The sequence below is a fragment of the Vigna unguiculata genome, chromosome 1 (assembly GCF_004118075.2).
Source record: "Vigna unguiculata cultivar IT97K-499-35 chromosome 1, ASM411807v1, whole genome shotgun sequence".
NCBI lineage: Eukaryota > Viridiplantae > Streptophyta > Magnoliopsida > Fabales > Fabaceae > Vigna > Vigna unguiculata.
Window position 1 is genome coordinate 33,496,267 of NC_040279.1, and position 20,825 is coordinate 33,517,091.

The 20,825-nt window shown below is 34.2% G+C and overlaps 3 protein-coding genes across 5 annotated transcripts; all 3 read right to left on the reverse strand.

Moving 5' to 3' along the window:
- Positions 1-840: 840 nt before the first annotated feature.
- Positions 841-4,349, reverse strand: LOC114174173 (organelle RRM domain-containing protein 2, mitochondrial-like). Of its 2 annotated transcripts, none has more exons than XM_028058959.1 (4): positions 4,167-4,349; positions 3,029-3,143; positions 1,369-1,437; positions 841-1,289 (listed from the first exon to the last, which is right to left on the reverse strand). In XM_028058959.1, the coding sequence occupies exons 2-4, from the start codon at positions 3,141-3,143 to the stop codon at positions 1,054-1,056; spliced, it is 420 nt and encodes a 139-aa protein (XP_027914760.1). In that variant the 5' UTR covers positions 4,167-4,349; the 3' UTR covers positions 841-1,053. The 2 variants fall into 2 exon arrangements, with proteins under 2 accessions (XP_027914760.1, XP_027914768.1); XM_028058967.1 differs by having other exon boundaries at positions 4,161-4,325.
- A 5,659-nt stretch (positions 4,350-10,008) lies between these two features.
- On the reverse strand, positions 10,009-13,455 carry LOC114182046. 2 transcript variants are annotated; one of them, XM_028068792.1, is made up of 4 exons: positions 12,846-13,455; positions 11,612-11,959; positions 10,902-10,943; positions 10,009-10,677 (listed from the first exon to the last, which is right to left on the reverse strand). In XM_028068792.1, the coding sequence occupies exons 2-4, from the start codon at positions 11,933-11,935 to the stop codon at positions 10,255-10,257; spliced, it is 789 nt and encodes a 262-aa protein (XP_027924593.1). In that variant the 5' UTR covers positions 11,936-11,959; positions 12,846-13,455; the 3' UTR covers positions 10,009-10,254. The 2 variants fall into 2 exon arrangements, with proteins under 2 accessions (XP_027924593.1, XP_027924602.1); XM_028068801.1 differs by lacking the exon at positions 10,902-10,943 and having other exon boundaries at positions 12,846-13,450.
- Positions 13,456-14,898: 1,443 nt separating this feature from the next.
- LOC114177142 lies at positions 14,899-18,019 on the reverse strand. The gene is made up of 2 exons (XM_028062429.1): positions 17,313-18,019; positions 14,899-15,181 (listed from the first exon to the last, which is right to left on the reverse strand). The coding sequence occupies exons 1-2, from the start codon at positions 17,918-17,920 to the stop codon at positions 15,163-15,165; spliced, it is 627 nt and encodes a 208-aa protein (XP_027918230.1). The 5' UTR covers positions 17,921-18,019; the 3' UTR covers positions 14,899-15,162.
- Positions 18,020-20,825: the final 2,806 nt, after the last annotated feature.

Sequence of the window (20,825 nt, forward strand, 5' to 3'; positions counted from 1 at the left end):
ATAATAAGACACATTCAGATACATTGATAAATAATACATTTCAAAATAAAATAAAAAAATCACATGAAAAAAAAAAACTGTAAGAGGTTGTCTTCAAACTAGTGTTATAAATTTAACATACCCATCTTAACATGCTTTTATTTTATCTTTATCACAATTTTAATAGTTGTTACTTTGTCTGCATTTTAGAGGTCAAACCATGAATCGATTCTTTCATAATTTTTATTATTACAAAATGCATTTATGTTTTCATTCAAAGATTTAATTTTAACTTAACTGTGAATATTTCCCATAACACAAATTTAGGATGTGATCAGCAAAATATTTAAAATTATTTTTGTATAAAATAATAGATTTCAAAATTAGTTGTGTTGAAGATTTTGTGAACCTAATCAAAAGATAAAATTACAGAAATTATTACGATATATTTCAAAAATATATTCTTTTTCATATACATAAAAATAATCGCAATTCCAAAATATATTATACTTTTTTTAAATTATTCTAAAAGTTTGTACCAAAAGAATGACGGTAAAAAATTTCCTGAAGTGGTCAAAGTTGGTTCTTTAATTTATAAACCTGCAAAATGAGACTTTTTTTTTTTTTTAAAGCCAAATCTAACTCAAACGAATTAACTCATTTGCTATGCATTAAATAAAATTTATACAGAACACCATAGAAAATAGTTTAAATTTTCAGTGTTGCGCAGCACTGGTAAAGTAGATTAGAGGATTTATTCTCATATATATTTAAAATTACTATTACAATGTAAATGTCCAAAAGCTCTCCATAAAGGCTTTCTTTAAGGTTTAGTTAGAAGATAAGTATTAGCTTTTAAGATCCGGAAATGTAATTAACTTCCAAGAATTCAGTGCAATTCCTCTCAGATACAGTACCATAGAATACAAGTTGGATGATGCCCAAAATTTAATAGTCATTTTCAACTGTTTGATGCAAATAGTTCTCAAGAAATTGTAGTATAATTGGCTGATTTGAATCACTGTCTAAAAAATCATCCAAATATGGTGACCATAATTAAAGTTGGTTTAGTGCTCAACCACACCACCCAACAGTTTTGTTAACAGTGAAACCTGATTCAGAGGGTTGGGACCGTGATTGCTGAGGAGGTCTGGACTCTCTTGGTTTAGCAGGATCAACAAATATAACCCATCCATCCAAAAATTTAGCATTCATTCCTTCTCTAGCCTTTTCAGCTTCTTCTATGCTTGTATAGGTTACAAAGGCAAATCCCTTTGATCTTCCAGAGGCTCTATCAGTTATCACCTTAGCTGTATAATGAGAATTCAAAATAAACTCAAGATCAAGCAAAACATGCTTCATAGTAAGAGGAAAAAAACTCGTGATTACCTTCAACCAGCTGCCCGAATGAAGAAAATGCTTCCTTAAGTTTTTCATCTGTTGTCAATCTAGAGAGACCTGTCCGTATGCAATAGTAAATGCAGAATCATATAACTACAGCATGTTAGATGAATATATTGACAATTTTTAACCAGCAAAAAGATTTGAAAAATAATTTACTGTAATACTCGTCTTCATACATTATATAATACACGTAGAGATTTCATACATCGAATGGGGCCAAAAGGTATAATATAACTTAATTGAAGTTCATGCCACGTAGACCAGAAAACTGGTCCATTCAAACTTCATGGAAGTTTCCATGATCCATAAATAAAAGTGTAACCTTTACAAGAAAAATCTTGACTGCTGGAATCCAACAAGGTTTTCTGAGGAAATTATACTAAATAACAGCCATAATTTGTCTTCTGCTTAAACTAGCATTGCTTGGAACAGAGATTTAGGATGCAACGAAGATATAATTAAACCAAACTAGATCTGCAGATTGGATATGAACTATCGAGTTCCATAGGTTCTCTTTTCTTTTACTGCAGAAGAAAACAATTTTGACTAATTATTTTCAGTTTTATAATGTTCTAATCCACATTCATCACTAGACCACTGTTTTTTTAAATAAAAGAGAAACATGTTGGAAGAAAAGAATGAAGACAAAGAAGGATATACAATGCCTTTAGTCAGACAATAAGGCAAATAAAAGCAAACAACACACGCGAGATTTATAGGGCAAGATTTTCACCAAGAAGAAACCTAAAAAAAGATACATATATAGAAAAATAAAGACACACCATGAAATGGATATTGTGACAAAGCAACTACCGCAGAAATCTCCCTTAAAATAACAGACTGTACATAGAATCTTAACTTGTTTGTTGCCCTCCTTAATCAAAAGAAAGCTTCTAAGTTTGTGGACACACCGATGACCCACTTGTGACAGTGAATAAATACTCCAAATGCGACTAATTTTTGGCAAAGTTTAAAATATGTTCTGTGTGTTCCTGCCTCGGCATATTTGTATCCATATACACACCACCTCAGAGGTGATTCTGTACAAGAAACCCATTCAACATCTAGGTTCCCAAACCAGATAACCAAGAGAAAACAACACTGAAATGAATTATGCTCAGCATACTATGTATTTATCAAAGAGATCCAGCCACTAAAAAATGCACATAAAGATTAATCAAAGTGTATAACAAATAGTCAAGCTTGCTCAATCTCCAACGTGCATTTCCCTAGTTTTAGAGTAACTAGACGTTTTTCTAAGGAGGGCATTCTTCTCTTTTACTTAGGCATAACATTATGTTTAAACAAACAGAGTCGTTTTCAGAAATCATCCACGAATGGATAGCAATTCGACAAATACATAAAACTAGGGCAAGTGAAAATCACAAGTTCCGATTTTAATGTCATGTAAAAGCACGTTAAAATGGGTGCGATGAAATTGCAACGCTAGTTTGAAAACAAACCTAGTAGGGAAAACGAATGATTACCCACACAACAGTTTAACATTACTATATATATAGTAGCAATGGAGTAAGAAAAGACCGATTAGCATCCATAACTAAACAACTAATTTAATCAATTTAAAGGCAGATGAAAGAGGAGTATTTGGAAGATGAAAAGGAATAAAGAAGAGGTAGTAGCTCACCGCTGACGAAAAGTTTAGGGGAAGTGAGAGTTGAGGCTAAACGAATGGAAGCATGGTGCGAATGAAGAAGTGGGGTGTGACGAAGTAGGCGCTGAAGTCCAGACATAAAAGCCATCTGAAATACAAATTCAAGCAAAGAACTTTGAACTTGGAGCGAAGATGTAGGAGAATCCTTAAACCCTTGTTTTCTTGCACTCCCAACAGAATCCCTAAACCCCAAAACAATAATAATGTTATTATATCCTTATATCTTTAGATCTCATCAATGTTGTTGTTTTAGACTTTTTTTGGTTGCAAAGAAATTTACTTTATAATTGTAAGCACATGGGCCTTTAGTGGATTGCGTTGGGCCTATCTCAATTCACTCTTCTCTAATAAAAAAAAATACAACAAACACAAATAAAAAAAACATGAAAGGTGACAAGGTCAGCAACACATTTCAAATTCACAAGAAAATATAATTTTTTTAATTACTCCTTTAAATAATAAATTTATGTATTACATTCTTTGGTGATGTGGTTGTCCAAATTATGTATACTTCCCAAATTTTAAATCTCTCTCATTTTTTCATTTTTTCCTCACCGAAAAAATCCCAAACCACACAGAAATCTCCTTATTCTATTGATTTAAGGAATTTGAGATAGAGTGATCGAGTGGAATAGGGAATATTTAAAGGTAAAATTTATGTTGATTGTTTTTTAAGAAACTTAAATGTGAAATTGAAAAGATTTGAAAACAAAATTTATAAAAGATATGATAGAATAAAAAAAATATTTTAATAGAACAAAATGTAAGATTATTATTTTACTTTTTTTAATTAAAATTAATATATTATTAATAATACTGCAGTTAAAAGTTCTTCGCAAAATTGATATATTATTTTTAATACTACAATTTCTTCGTAAATCATATTATTTCACAGTTAAAAGTTTATCATCTCATTTTTGTTTCCTTTCCACGATTTATATTTGTTTTCATAAACAATAAATACTGCAGGATCCAAAGGCAATGTGTATTTATCATTGAATAATTATGAGTACAAGCATCTCAATCATAAATCAGTGACTTCATCAATTCAAACTAGTATTAACAACAATAATAGAACAAAACAGAGGTAAGAAACGGGATGAACCTTAACCTGCGGGTAATGTGTGTTTAGGATGTCCGTGGCTGCAGCGATGGGACTTTGACAGTAGACGTTGCCTTTGTGCGAATTTGATGAAGAAGAATGGAGGAAAACCCGCGACCCCTTTTTCCTCTTCCGCTCTCCTTTTCTCCTTTTTTTCTTCTTTTCTTCTCCGTTACTCCCTCTCTTTTCTGGTTTTTGTCGTTTCTGTTTCCCCGCCTTTTTTCTTCTGTTAGTGGGCCTGGGCCTGGGCCCTTTTTGTGTGTGCAGAGTGAATTGGGGAGTGAAACGTGATGTGAGGTGTGCGTGCAGTGAGTGTGATGAGAGTTAGATAAGGTGTGTGCGTGAGTTAAGGTGAGTGTGTCAGGTGGTGTGTGTGATAAGTGTGGGTTAGGGTGAATCAGTGGCGAGAGTTTTAGGGTGTAAAATAAGAAAGAGTGAGGGTGTACACATAAAAGCGAGTAAGTGTGGAATTAATTGCAACCAACAAAAATATGAGAACCAAGATTTTTGTATAAAAACGAAAATTAATGAAATATTCTAACCTAAAAAGTATTATTATATTTTTTAAAAAGTAGTTAATTTTTTATATAATTTTAATTAAAAATTATTATTTTTAAGTAAAACAACAGAATAATTGGATTTAGTAAAAAATTATAATAAAACTAAAAATGATTATAGGACAGTTGCTTTATATATATATATATATATATATATATTATAATATATTTGTAATTTTTAAGTTTATATTTTTAAGTTTATATGTGAAATTAAAATTTGTTCTTAGGTTAAAGTTCACATAAAAGTCATTTCTATAATTTAGAAATGCATCTTAATTTTTTTAAAAGTGTGTATGGGTGGACATATCATTTTTGACTCGTGAAGTGTTGAGAGGGTTATTGGTTGTTGACAATATAAAGATGGTAAAAGACTTAATAGTTGCCAACGTAGAAGAAGAAAAAAAAACATATTTTTCAATAGAGAGGTTAATACTTTCCAAATTGGAAAGGTATCCAAAAACTTAACTATATTGAGATGTCTACATCCAATTCTTATTTTATTTATGAGGGAATACTATTTATTAGCTTTATCTTATTTTTCTTTATTTTGAAATGTTATGTTTGAGACGATCATATGTCATACTCCATTCATTAATATAAATTTCATTTGAAAATGTAAAAAATTTAAACAGTTAATTAAATATTATTTTTGGTAAAAATTTATTCAAAGATTCTTAAATTTATTGGGTCAACTACGAGTTTAAGCTAACACAGAAAAAAAAAATATCACAACATACAAATTAAGATGAGATTTAAGTTCTTGTAAATATACATCAAAAATAAAACAGAGAAAAAAATTACCAATTAAAATAAAAATAAATAAATATACATTTATATTTTTATTTAGCCTTATAGTTAAAATTACCTTTAAAGAAACTACTTCTATAGCTTTTACTCTATGATGGTAAAGTAGTTAAATGGTTTTCAGAAAAAACAAAATTCTTTCATACTATTATTTTAGTAGAATAATAAGGTGATTTATTGGTTATAAAAAAAAATTCAGTCTCTTCTACTAACAACAACTTGAAAAAATAAAATTAGTTTGATAAAATTTAGAAAGAACAGTGAGAGAAAATGTAAATTCACCTCCCCATTAAAAAAAACTAACTAACAATTGACAATAAAAGAATATTACACACTTCTATTTATATTAAAGGCTTAATTAGACTTTTGGTCCTCTACTTTATATGCGAGGTTCATTTTGGTCATCTTTTTTTTCGGGGTTCAATTTAGTCCCTTAGTTTGTGTAGGAGGTTCAATTCAGTCCTTGTGTGTTAACAGCGTTAAAAAAATTAACGACAGAGTGATTTGATGTGTTACTGTGGCAATTTTACATGACGTGTCAAGTAGGGACATCAGCTTATGTGGACACTACAGAACGAGAAATTAAAGGCAGTGGTAATTGGAAGAAATTGAAGGTAAGAAATTAGGGTTCGTGGAAGAAAGAAATTAGGGTTCGTTGAAGAAAGAAATTTGGGTGGGAGGAGGAAAGAAATCTGGGTGCGAGGAAGAATTTGGAGATAACGATTGAACAAATTAGGGTTCGAGGAAGAAGCGAAAATCAATCAATCAATATATTAGGGTTCGCAATCTCCTTCGGTGCGACAAAGGTTCGTCGGTGTGTTCATAGTGGGACGAAATCGAAGGTAAGTTTTCTGGTTTTTTTATGGATTGAATGTCGTGTTTTACTTATATAGTATTGTCTTTGTCGGCGTTGGTATTATTTTTTATGTGTTATTCTGTTGTGTGTGTTTGTAATGGTGTGTGGGTTGTGGTCCCGTTGCTTTGTGGTGGTCCCGTTTGTTTGTGGTTAGTGGGTTGTGGTCCCGTTTTAACTTTTTTGGGGTATGGGATGTAATATGTATTGTATATGTGGGCATTGGTTGTGCGTCGAGTAACTTGGAATATGTATTTTTATAGGTTGGGATGTGTGACGATAGATTTGAGGTGGTGGTCCACCATGGGGGATACTTTGAAAGGAATGAAGTAGGTGGAGTTATAGTAATGGGTTAACGTCCACGTTGGCGTGTGACCCAGATAGGTGGAGCTATTTTGAAATAATGGGAATACTTAGGGAAATGGGTTATGTAAACATTAAAGATTTGTGGTATAATGTTAGTAGGTCAGAGGTATTGGAGAACAACTTGAAAATTTTGATTGATGACATGGGTGCAATGCAAATGGTTAGAATTGCTAGAAGGAATGGGCAGGTTCATATGTATGTTAATCACTCAATTTGTGAAGCTGAGGTTGTGGACAATTTTTTGGAATACTTCCCTGAAGAGGTGGTTGCAGAATGTTGAGGTCCAGGCTGAGGTGGATGGGCACAGTGGTTGTGGCGATGGAGATCACATTAATCCTGTGCAGGATAATAATGTTGTTCATGAAGCTGAAATGCAACAGGATAAAAACGTTTGTGATATGGAATATGAATTGGAAGATGACGCAGATAGTCACCATAACATTAGGGTGGAGCCACAAACTGAATTTGAGGAAACTGGAGCTGATGTAGGCTCTGCAAAGGTTCTGCATGAGGCATTTATATGCAAACTTCAGGAAGAAATTCCCAGGAAAGAATCTGAAAGCTTTAATGTGGGAAGCAGCTCACAGCACATATCCACAACAATGGGAGAAAGTCATGAAGAGGATGAAAGAAGTTAACAACGATGCTTTCAAACATCTGTTAGGAATACCCCCTAGGTAACTTTACTCACCTATGCTGAAACTGATTGTGAAGCATTAATGATTTCTGTGTGGCATTTCTACAGGTATTGGTCAAAGTCAAGGTTCATCCCCAGACCTTTATGTGACACACTCGTCAATAACATGAGCGAGGCATTCAACAACGTAATTGTACAAGCAAGGAGTAAGCCAATAGTGTCCATGATGGAGGAAATACGTCTTTATATGATGCAAAGATGGGCTGAGAATCGATCAAAGGCAAAATCATTCAAAAACTCAATATGTCCAAGAATCAAGACAAGATTGGACATTGAAACAAAAAAATTCCACGAATTGGATTCCCAGGTACATTTAATTTGTTGCACACTCATTTTGATTTAGTCACCATTGCTTCATTTCTGATTTAAACCTGTTTTGAATTGTCATACATAGCTGGTCAGCAAATCAGATTTTTGAGGTTAGGCACAAATCATTTACTGGGGAGAAATTTGTGGTGAACATAGACAGCAAGTACTGCACCTGCAGGAGGTGGAGTCTAACAGGGATACCTTGTTGTCATGCAGTGGCTGCAATTAAGTTTTTGAACTTAAGTGAAGAAGATTTTCTCCCTCATTGGTTCAGAATCTCAACCTATGAAGAGACCTACAATTCCATCATATACCCTTGTAACGGGCAGCAAATGTGGACTGAAACAGAATTTCCAGATGTATTGCCCCCTCCTAAACGAATTCTACCTGGAAGACCCAAAAAGAAAAGAAGACTTGAAGCTTGGGAGATGAACAAGAATGGGAAGCAGATTACAAAACATGGCATGACTAAAAAATGTAGCATATGCAAAGAAGTTGGTTATAATCGAAAAAGCTGTCCCCAACAACCTGAACCAGCACCACCAACTGCAACAGCAGCAGGAAGTCAACCAACACCACCAACTGAACCAACACCACCAACTCAGCCACCACCACCAACACCTATGACTCAACCAACTCAGTCATCACAGCAGCCACCACCAACACCTATGACTCAACCAACTCAGTCATCACAGCAGTCACCACAGTCATCACAGCAGCCACACCCATGCCACCTTCCAATTCCTCGTCCAACCATACCCAATAGAAGGCAGAAACTGCAGCATAGGAGAGGACGTGTGTGGAAGCCATGAGGATGACTTATGCTTTTTTTGATGCTGCACGATTTATTTTGGAGCTTTGATGTATTATGCAGCTTTTAGATTTCTAAGTCAAGAATGTTTTGTCCACTTTTAATTTACATGTTTTACATTGTAAGTTCAAAAATCCAAAACACTATTGGATGTCTTTTGTGCTGTAACAGCAAGTACAATGATGTGTTTCTATAATATTGGCTTATGATTGAAAAATTGTCGTTATTGAATGTTTGTAATGCTTGTAAGTAGGATACCAAACACAGATTTCTTTAACACCAATTTTTCATTAATTAACTAAGTCATACAACAATTGAGCTTTCCAATTACATATTTCAATACAATAAAACGAAAAACACAAACTGATACCCCCAATACACAAACTGATACACCCAATACAGATTTCAACACCACCGAATACAGATTTAATCACACACTTTTCATCAATCGTGACAACACAATGATGTTCACTACAACTAATAAACCCACTATCCCTAGTAAAACATTAACAAACATTCTGGATCCCTTAAGTTCTTTTCCAGAATAAATATCTTCCTTCTTTGCCTTATAATAGTGTTATCCCTTTCATCAGCAGCATCTTCCGAACACCATTTAAAGTAATTACAACCAATGAAAGCTTCACTTCCCCTCTGTTATTGACAACATCCACAACACAAAACAACCTTCATGTTAGTTGCAAACAATTATTGATCAACGAATCACAGAAAAAGGGTGATGGATCTAACCTTGTAATTAGGACAACCCCAAAATTGCTTCCCACCATTTTTAGTAGTTCGAGTTGTTCTTAACACAGCAACTTCTCCACAGTTGCAAATGGGCGCTCCACCGTGAGACAAAACACCACCACCATGATTAGATAACCTTGGATTTTGCGTACCCCACGAGTTACAGGAGCAAGATGAAGAAGAATGGCCCCTAGACATCACTCAAAATTAAGAAAGCTTGCCAAATGAAGATGAACTTCCAGCAGGACGAAGAAGACGACTAAATTAGGGCAAATGAACACTTCTATCTCCATAAATAACCTTCATTGCCACCTCATTACACCACATTGATGACAAGGTACTCAGGACTTGCCACGTCCCTGTTCCAAACAGACACAATGGCACTATTCTGACGCCGTTTAACTAAAACTAACGGGAGGGACCATTTTAAACTGTTTTAACAAATTGGGGGACTAAATTGAACCCCGAAAAAAAAAGAGGACCAAAATGAACTCAGAATAAAGTAGGGACCAAAAGTCTAATTAAGCCTATATTAAATTTTAAGAATTAGAATTTATAATAAAAAAATTAATTAAATTTATTTAACCATTTTTTAATACTCGCAAAACAATTTGTTTTAGACGACCCGTGATCCGTTACTATCCCAAATGAAAGGAAATATAATCAATCACACATGTTATCAATCAACAACAAAAAAACAAACAAAGTACTTCCAAAATCCCTAGTTAAAATTGATGTCATGAAAACAGAAATGACACATCTACCAGAATTTGTCTCATCACATCACATCACAGCATATAAAAAATGCAAACTTAACTGCCCGTGCTCTAAGAGCGTCAAACAACTTTCACCGTCCAATCCTTCTTTTTTTCACAATACAAGCCAACCGTAAAACAGTGCTTATTTATATACAAAGAGAAGGGGAAGAGTACAAAACATTCATAGCGTTTCACTCAAAGCGCTTCTGCAACTGAGTAGTGCACTTCAGTAACAGATTTTTTCAAGAAGCTAGTTCCACAGTTGGAATCCGCGCTAGGAACATCAAGAGCATCTAATTCAGCAGAAGCTACAAGCACTTTATCACAAGAATCCATCGATTTGTAGCACAAACCAGAAGTTCCACTCAGCTTACGAAACTGCTTATCTTTGCTGTTGCCACCTTTAGACGAATTTCCCTTTTGACCCTTCTTTCCATTCTTCTTTTCAGGCTTCTTCTTTCTAGATTTCTGCTGCTTCTTGTTGCTTTTGACAGTGTGTGATAACAATGTAGGTATCGGATCATACACATCGGGCGCCCATTTCACATTTAGTTTCACCTGTGATCCCCCTTGTTTCTCACGGCTACCTTTCATGGCAGATACGAGCTTCAGAGGAACCTGTGGTATAAAATACACAAAAACTGAATCTCCGTAAACCAGAAATGCCACATGCTAAGATAGATATCAGTCCACAATATCTGTTAAAAAACTATGCTTCAGATAATGTGACTCCATCAACTTGTCTTTAATGCATATACAGTAAGGTGAAAACTTTCTAATCTCTTCAAATCTCACTTCTCTCTGGATGGGAAGGGAAATGTGAAAGATAATGTTATACTAACCTTACAAGATACATTTACTCCATTATCAATAGAAACGCAAACCTAACAAAAAAACCACCACACAAGATGCTAAATATAACTAATTCAAGATACTCTCAAAACAATGTAATTAATGAACTGATTCCTAACTTAAAATGGACATTGTCATGGGCATGAACATAATAAGATTGAAGGGTTGAAATATATTCAGATAGGAAAGATAAAAATTGCAGAGTTGGTCTAAATAAGTAACCACAATAAAGCACCAATATTTCAGTTGCAATGAAAAATTGATGGCTATATAGTTAGAAAATGCAGAACAAAATCTTCCTTGTTGATTGTTCGAAACAAAAATGAGAAAGAGGGGAAAGGTAGGCATAAACATCATTTAATACTTAATAAATTTTCAAAATGTGTTTCATAACAAGAAACACTCCGTGCATTCCTTCATAAATTTTCAAATGTGTTTCATACTGCATAATTTATTGCCTCTTGACATAGCTAGAAACGCTTGAATAAAGAGCAGAACAGAGAGCACAACAACCTAATACCCTAGACCGAGTACAAGAAAGCAATTGTCAATAAAAAACAAAGAATTTATTTACAGAAAAAGCCAAACAATACTTTCTAAACCTTTCAGTGTTTTGTCAAATAAATCATATATATCTTACAAAACCACATTCAAGCATTAGTAACAGTGTACACAGCTATTAATGAATCTAGGAACTTACAGGCAGAGATATTGAGCGTGAGTAAGTTTGATGAGCAGAATGCTCAGAGAGTGATTCTGTGACCGATGTATTGGCATCCTCATCAGACGAGCTTGAAGGCTGTATTCTATTAGGAGTTGGGAAGGTTGCAGATTTCGTCAAGCACATCATGTTTACTTTTGTCTCTTGCTTGTTAATTGCTCCACACAAATTTTCGTCACTCTCACTACAGATATCATTCCCCTCGGGATCGTGTAGAGGTTTCTGAGCATCTTCAATACGAAGTGACTCACTAAAAGTCATTCCAAGAATGTTTACAAAATTGTCATGAGAGCACATGTCCATCAATGGTATCAGGTACTGAGGCAACTAAAAGAAACAACATACCAGATCAGATGAATAATAAAACACTAAACTACAAAATAAGAACGAAAAAAATTAAAACATTCCCCCAATACAGATATATTTCACTATTTGTATAGGAATAGTGTGGACCAGAACTAAATAAAAAGAAAAAAACATATCTAATGAACATTCAAATAAATAAAAAAGGAACGGCAAAGTTTTGAATCAATGAACACTGATGGACTTGCAGGTAAGAGCCAACAGCCCCAGACTTTTGATCTCTACCAAGAGGGCTAACTGGTTAGTGTCTATCATGCTTCAAAAAGGAGAATACTTTAACTTTGATCCACTGTCAGTACACAATTTTTTACACAGTTCATCAGTTACAAATCTTGTTACATATGACTACATGACTTTCAAATAACCATTAGAAAAGTCAACAATTTTCAATTATGTGCCAATCCATAATTAAATTACCTCACAATAAGATGTTCACGGTCACTGTTTCTCAATGTATATGAATATGTAAAAACGAACATAACTATCAATCAATAAATAATATATCACATATGAAATAACATCATGATATATTACTAACTACAACTTTAAAGTATAATCAATCCAACCTAATCGAACTATTTCCACAATCGCACTGTTCTAATCTAAATGACCACGCCACGATTCAGATCCAATCATACTAGCATGATTTTAAACACAAAACAACCAGAGAGGCATAGTCATAAACCAGAAACATGCCTTACATGGATAAAATAGGCAAAGCTCGTTGAATTCAAACACGGTAACAACCAACTCATACATTATAAACAAAAGTCTAAAAGCACATGACACCTAAGCTATTACATCCCCAAGGGAAATGTTCCCAAAACTTGAAAGTTGAAAATAAAAATACCTTTAAAAGCGAGGTTTGGAACTGCAACTACAACGCTATCTAAACAGAACCGTGAACAACAATCACAGAAAGAACAGCAAAAACCAGACCCTGGATCTCGATCCGTTGACGGAATAATCACACCTCGTTTGGAGCAGAACCAACAACAACAACGACGATAAAGAGGGAGAGGAAAGAGAAGGGGAGAAAACGAGAGTCGTAGCGTTAACTAAGATTACCACGCCGATCACTTTTTTCTAAGTTTTTCAGACGATGAAAGGAAGATCCACCATGGAAAATGATCAAGGAAGGAAGCAGATGGAGAAGACCGGGTAGCGAAGGCATTATTCTATGCTCTTCGAAACCCCCAAAGACTTACACACCCAACAAATCAAATCGGAGAGTATCTGAGACAGCAATTCCAGATCAAATAACCTAACACGAAAGCGCTTAGATCAGATTTAGATTTAACTTTAACCCATGGATAGAATCTAACAATATATCTATCTATGAGTTTTCGCCTTGACCAGAAACACCGTAAAAGGAGGGGAAAGAAGAGATCGAAGAAAAATGTTGTCGGATGAAGAACAAGGATTTTGGATTAGGTTGTTGGAATAGAGGTGAAAAATGAATTTATATGACGGGAATCTAGAAGGTCAAGCTTTGTGTTGTTTTCTCTTAATTAACCAGACCGAATCTCCAACGTACACGTTTCTTTCATCGCGGGGATCTTAGATATTTTTGACCTCGTTCATAGCTGTCATTACTGGTCCAGGCCCAATAACTTATATTGGCCCAACTAATTATTAAAGAAATCCCAAAAACAACGTCTTATCTAATCTTCACCATACCCACATCAACTTATGGGTTATACATTATATTATATTATCTTAAAGTTAGATATTTGTATCAGATGCGAATCTTTTTAAACTATTTCATTTGGGTTTTATTTTAGTACTTTGTTATTTTAAGGAGTACACTTTAAGTTATAAAATCGGTTTATCTTTATAAATCATTATTATCTTAAATTAAGAAAAGAATTGAACTTGATGTTGTTGGTAAGAATATTATCCTCGAATCTTTTGTTCAGGAAAATACTTAGACTTTTTTTTTATCTTTTTCTTTTCATATTTTTTTGACATCATTTATTCGTTTTTATCCTTTTTATATTTATTTTTAAATTTATTTACTTCATCCTTTTTGTGTCTATTCTATTTTTATCTCATCTACTTTTGTTTGTTTATCTTCATTTTTATTTTTCGTATTTTATTATTTTATTTTAATTTTATGCATTTTATGTTTGAGCCAGTTGTTTGAGATACTTAGACTTAAAATTAATCTGTCACTTATATGATCACATCTTAAATGATTTTGTGAGATTACGGGTGTGTTTGATTCTATATTAGATAATAGATTCTAGAAAATTAATTATTTTCCTTCAATATAAATTTTTTATTTTTTAATTGATTTTAAAAATCAAGCACACACTAATTATGCGTTAAAAAATCAATTTCACTCGATTTAACGCAGAATCAGACACAAACTACATAACCTTTTTTTATGATTCAACATATTCTCTTGCTGTGAGATATCATACCATGTAATGTACTCAAACCATTAAAATAAAATTACAAACAGAGAACATCAAAAGATACATTAAAATAAAATATTTAAAATGTCTATCCTTTCTATAATAAAATAGAAAATAATAAAGATTTTAAGGATACATAATAAAATGACTTTCCTTATCACAAAATTCAATTTGTTTGGAATTTAATTAATTAAGAAGTTTCAATTTTGCACAATTTAAAAACCTTTTAATAATAATGATGATTTAATATTATAATTATTAGTTTATTTCAATTTTCTTAAAAAATTAACGAATTTGAAATTTATAGCAAAAGTAGTTTGAAATGTGAAGTTTACATTCATTCTCTAGCAGCCTTTCATAAAAAATTTAAGCTTTTAAATAGACTTCCAGCTAATTGCAAATTTATAAAATGCTTTATACCAATTAAATAAAGCTAACTCATTCTTACCCATAAGCCAAGCATCTATCATCACAACAGCTAGCTTTAGTGCAAATGTGAAAAACATAAACTTGCTCTAAGATTAAAAAACTGAGCAAAGATAATGCATTATTGTAAGCATCTCTGTCTCACATCCTTTACAGTATGTAATTTAAAGCTCAAACAGATCCCTAGATGCAGTCTTCTGAAATTTAATCTGTGAAAAGCAGGAGAAATTGATATTTGCGAGGCAAAGGAAATGAAATGCTGGTTGGCTGTGACCTCTGCTGGCAACTCTTTGAACTTGATTTCTGATGAAGAATCAATTCTTATCTTGTACCTGTCAGACTATCGCAGAAAGGGAAAACGTGAGAGAAGTTAAACGTGGATGACAAAACGTTCAATTCAGAAGCAAGCGTGCACTCTATGCAATCAAACAGGAAATAAGAAAGTTCCTCAGTTGCCTTCAGAGAAAACTGCAAAATTGTAGCATAACACATACTGGAATATCAAAAGATATTCTGGGGATGCATAATCATTTTAAATAAGCAGATAGGGTATTTTTAAAACATGGAAGTTACCTACCTACTTATCTAAGAAAGTGCTGGGACAAACCAAACCGACAGCAACTGCTAATTGACTATCGTACAAGAAGGAAGTGAAAATGAAAATTGAAAACTTGTTAGAAATGTTATCTCAATTCACAAAGGGATTTATCTTCCATGGTGTTTCCTAGCTTCTTTTTATAACGACAGTGGCCATTTTATTGTTTGAAAAATACTTGTAAATCTATGATTTATCTGTTCATCAGTAAGCCGACACTTGCAGTATATCTGGACTAGCATCCTTAACAGGCATATATATATATATATATATATATATATATATATATATATATATATATATATATTCACGTTAAAAACACAGAAACTATATGTAGCAGCTTCAGGTTTGATGGGCGTCAATGTTTAGAGATGGAAAACAAGTATAAACTTAGGGTCTGTTTAGACAAACTTCTTTATAAACACTTCTAGAAGAGAAGTGTATAAATGAAAAATTGATTGAACTTCATCATAAGTTAAAATTAATGTATGCATAAATTAATTTGCAAAAAATCACACATAGTTTCTCCTCTAAACTATTATTTTAAACCTATTTTAGATTATACAGAAATTTGTTTAATTTTTTTCCTATTTTTCTCTTCTAAAAATGTTTTTGGAGAAGTTTGTGTAAATTCACACTTTGGTATACTAGCAAAAGCTTCCAAAAAGAAGGTACTGGTACAGTTAGCAAGGTCACACCAAGTTAACAATATGACACTAAAGCAAGTTATTTACTAATGAGAACATCACCTTTAAACATTAAAGAATTTCAACTATACACAAGTTATCAAAGAAGTTAATATTAATATTAAGGACTGTGCATAACTAAGTATATTTTTGAAGTCAAGGCTTATTTACACTGTTATTCTCTTAGTTTCACTAAAGTTCGACCCCCGCCCCTTGAGTTAACAAATTCAATTATATTTTTTGTCACTCATTGATTTGTAGAATGCCATGTCATATTCGCATCAAAATCATCATTTGAGACTGTCAGGCCATAAAACTTACTACAAAAATCAGTAAAAGAAAAATGCACAGCCATTTAAACGAAGAAACAATTGCATCAAGAACAACCGACTTGCATCAATTTTCAAAACTCTGGGGAGAGGTTACCATAATTGGAATAGGGCAAACCAAAACCAACTCTGATGAAACTAAAAGGACAAAAACTGTAATCCCAGCATTGGGAGATCCATCCCCTACGTTCACGGAAACAGTTTGCAATTTTGCACCCTGCAGACCTCATCTACAAGACTAAAACTCACCATTTGCAATTTGAAGTGGGTATTTGGATTCATGTTAAATCACGTAGAATCATGTTGTTATTCTAGCTAACACACTAACATGATTATTTTTTTGAAAACATGTACTTGTTTTGTTCCAAATCGATATTGAGTTGAAACACCTTTAGCTAGATTTTGCACCGGAAAAAAAAAGTATATCTACAGTAACATCCATCTAAATTAAATAAACCCACACGTAATCACACAATTTGAAAATAAATTTCAACCAAAATCAATATCATTAAAATCCAATTTTATAAACCTCACTGAGGTACACCGCCCGTTCAAACTCAATTTTAGTAACGCTCAACCAAACACACACACATTACGCATATAAAGTCAGGAAAAATATTAAGCTAACTAACACTTGAATGTAGATTGACACGGAAAAAACGATAAAATAGTAGCTTTTTACGAAAAAGCTTGTCTCAGAAGTACTTTACTTCCATGAATGCGTGGCTTGCCTTATACACCCCTCACTTCAAGCAATCAATCACCCCATTAAATAAATAAGCTACTTCAGTAATATCTGAACAATCAGAGCTACCCAAGAGTAAAATGAGATGCATAAAGAAAAGGTATATGGATACAAACCTAGGAGAAGCCGCGTTGATGTTCCTGTGAAGAATGCGAGCATCGGCGGAATCCTTGGTCTCAATCAAATCCCTCAAACCCTGGTTCTCCTGTTTCTCCTCTTCCTCCTCCTCTTCCTCTTTCTTGACAACAGGATCCGCAACAGCAGCAGAGGCACCACCAGGTCTAGGCTTAAACCACTGAAAGTAATTACCGTATATATACTCAGGATTGTAACCGAATTCCTCGTCGAAAGCCATGATGTGGCCGTGCCACTCCCACACGCGATACCCAGAAGCCTCTTCGTCTTGAAACCCGACGCAGATGTGGTGGTCCCGAACAGACACCGCCTGGCCCGAATTGGGTTTCAAGAGGGATTCGCCGTTGCCGCTGAGGATGATTTTGATCACTTCCTTCTCCAGCTTAGCCTCCTCCCTCGCCAGCTCTGACTTCCCTTCGAAGTTCTCTTCGTCCGCGTCGTCCTCGTCGAGGTCGTTGAATAGGAAGTCCTCGAGAGACTGCGTGACCAAAGGGTTGTTGATCGGAGCTCGCAGCTGGAGCCTGCCCATCATGGTTTGTAGGAGCAGGTTGTCCAGGTTCGAGTTGGAACCGTTCGGGAACGCACTCATGGTGTTTGATGTGAGTTCGCACCGAACGAAATCAGAATGAGGGTTTTAGAGTGAAAGAGAAATATGAAGAGTAGACTCCGTAGAGAAAGGGTTTATGGGTTATTTTACCGATATTTATACCCACACGCCACATCTTCGATATTTGTGCCATTGTTTATTATTAACTACTTGTTAATGGAGCGGGAAACTAACCGCACAGAACGGGTTTGGGTTGCCCGTTTAAAATGTTTTAGAAAAACAAGTAAAATATATTTACCTTGTTTATACAAAATATCTAATGGATAAAAAACATTTTTTGAATATTCAATATTGGGAAATTAATTATTTATTCATTAAAACATTTGAATTATATATTCTTTGATAATTCCTTTTACGCATCTCAAGATTTAATCTCTTTCTTATTGAAATTGACTTTGAAAAATTACATTGAATATCACTCACTTCCATAAAACATTTATTAGTAAAATTTAAAGAAATAATATATTTTCTTTCAATGTTACGATGCGAGATAGGAATGTACATTAAGTGAAAATTATTTAAAAAAAATCAAAATTCAAGCATGATATATTACTTAAGTATTAATTTTTTTTAACACGTAAAAATTGAAATTATCTCTTGAAAATTTTGATCAAATTTAGCTTCTAATTTTAAAAATACGTGAATTTAATATTTTTAACCAAGTTCATTTGACATTTCAAAAAGTTTTACATTGGTATTTGAGTTATTTATATTATTTGACACATCTTCGTTTTAATGTTAGATGAAAAATACATTTATAGACCGTCAAGTGATGTAAACAATTCAAATATTATCATGAAACATGTTTGAAATTAAAAAAAAAAATTAACAAAATTTGATTAAAAAAATTAAATATACACAATTTTGAAGTTGATGAACTAAATTGAATCAAAGTTTTGAAAAATGATCATTTTAAAATTTTAGTTAAAATAGGACCTAAAAACATATTTATCCTTGTTACTTACTATATTTTCTAAGATTTATTCGATATTTTTATTGGACTTTTAATATTCTTAAAAATTAATTTATAATAACATATATGGCTGTGAAAAAAAGTTTAAAAAATATAAGTGAGAGTAATTATTTCAAAGTTTCAGTTACAAATAATTACAATAACTAATCACAATTTAAAGTCTAATTAAAATAAATAAACTTTTATTAGGATAATGAAAAGTATATATTTAATTCTATAATGCAATGTATTTAACGCTATCAATGAAAAAAAAAAATCTCAAACTCACAAAAACACATCTCATTTCAACAAAATCCATGTCAAGATTACAGTTATTTTTCAGATTTTTTTAATATTTAATTTAAAATAAAACTTTCAGTCATAAATAATTATTTAAAAGTTATAACTGAGAATAATTACTCAAAAGTTTCAAATATTATTTAAAAAAAAAATCACAACATCGATGTATAAATAATTCCAAGATTTTTTGCAATTAATTTTTGTGTAAAAAACGACTACAATTAGAAAACATTTTCAATTGTATTGTTTAAATGAACAATTCATCGTAAATTAACCAAATAATTATATTTCTCGTTCTCTTTTGTTTACTTTAATTCCAATGTGACCCTCTATAACCTAGAAAACAGCTAACAAGTATCACACAAAAATGTAGGGGTGGGCAAAAAATTTAATTTTCTTGATCCAATCCACTTTTGCTCCAATCCACTCCATTTATAATCCATTTTATTAAAAATCTAATCCATTTAAAATTCATTTAATGGATATGGATTCCAATCTAATTTACATTTTATATATCTTATGGATTGGATATCCATTTATAAATCAAGATTTCTAAATATGGATAATCCAAAAAATCCAATCCAAATTTTCAATTTAAATTTTTAGTTGGGTTAGACTAAAGGTTGAGATGAACTATGCTAAATTCAGACTTGGATGGACCTTGCTCGACGACCTATACGGATCGAACAGGCTCGACAAACCATAAGAGGTTGGCTGGCCTAAAGATATGAACGAGATAGGCGAGCCCGACAAACCGAACGAGTCGATCAGGCCCAATGACCTGATGAGTCACACGGACCCGAAAACCCGAACGGACCAGGCAGAACCAGTGACGAAAACAGGTCAGGCAGCCCAAAGACCCGAACGAGTCAGGCAGGCCCAAAAACCTGAACAGGCCTGACAACCCGAACGGGCCCGAAGACCCGGATGGGTCGGACGACCTGGCGACCCGGACGGGCCCGACGACCCGGATGGGCCTGACGACCCGGACGGGCCTGACGACCCAAACATGCCCGACGACCCGTACGGGCCTGAAGACCCGTACGGGCCCGACGACCCGGATGGGTCTAACGACCTACACGGGCCTTACGACCCGGATGGGCCCGACGATCCGGACGGACATGACAACTTGGACGACCCTGACGGGCCTGGCGACCCGGATGAGCCTGTCGACCTACACAGGCCTTACGACCCGGATGGCACGATGACACGAACGAGCCCTACGACCTAGACGAGCTCGACGTCCCGGACGGGCCCTACGACCCGGATGGGCCCGATGACTCAGACATGCCTGATGACCTTGACGTACCTGACAACCCAGACGAGCCCCACGATTTGAACGTGCCCGACTACCCGATTGGGCCCGACTATTTGGACCTGTCCGTCCGGATCGTCTGGGTCGTTGGGCCCATTCGGGTCGTCCGACCCGTTCGCGTCGTCGAGCCTGTTTGTGTTTTCGGGCCCGTTCGGGTTGTCTGGTCCGTTCGGGTTATCGAGCCCGTTCGGGTCATCGGGCCCGTCTGGGTCGTTCGGGTTGTCGGGCCCGTCTGGATCGTCCGGGTTGTCGGGTCCGTCCGGATCGTCGATCTCATCCGAGTCATTCGGGCCTTAATGACACAAGTTTTAAGAAATTTA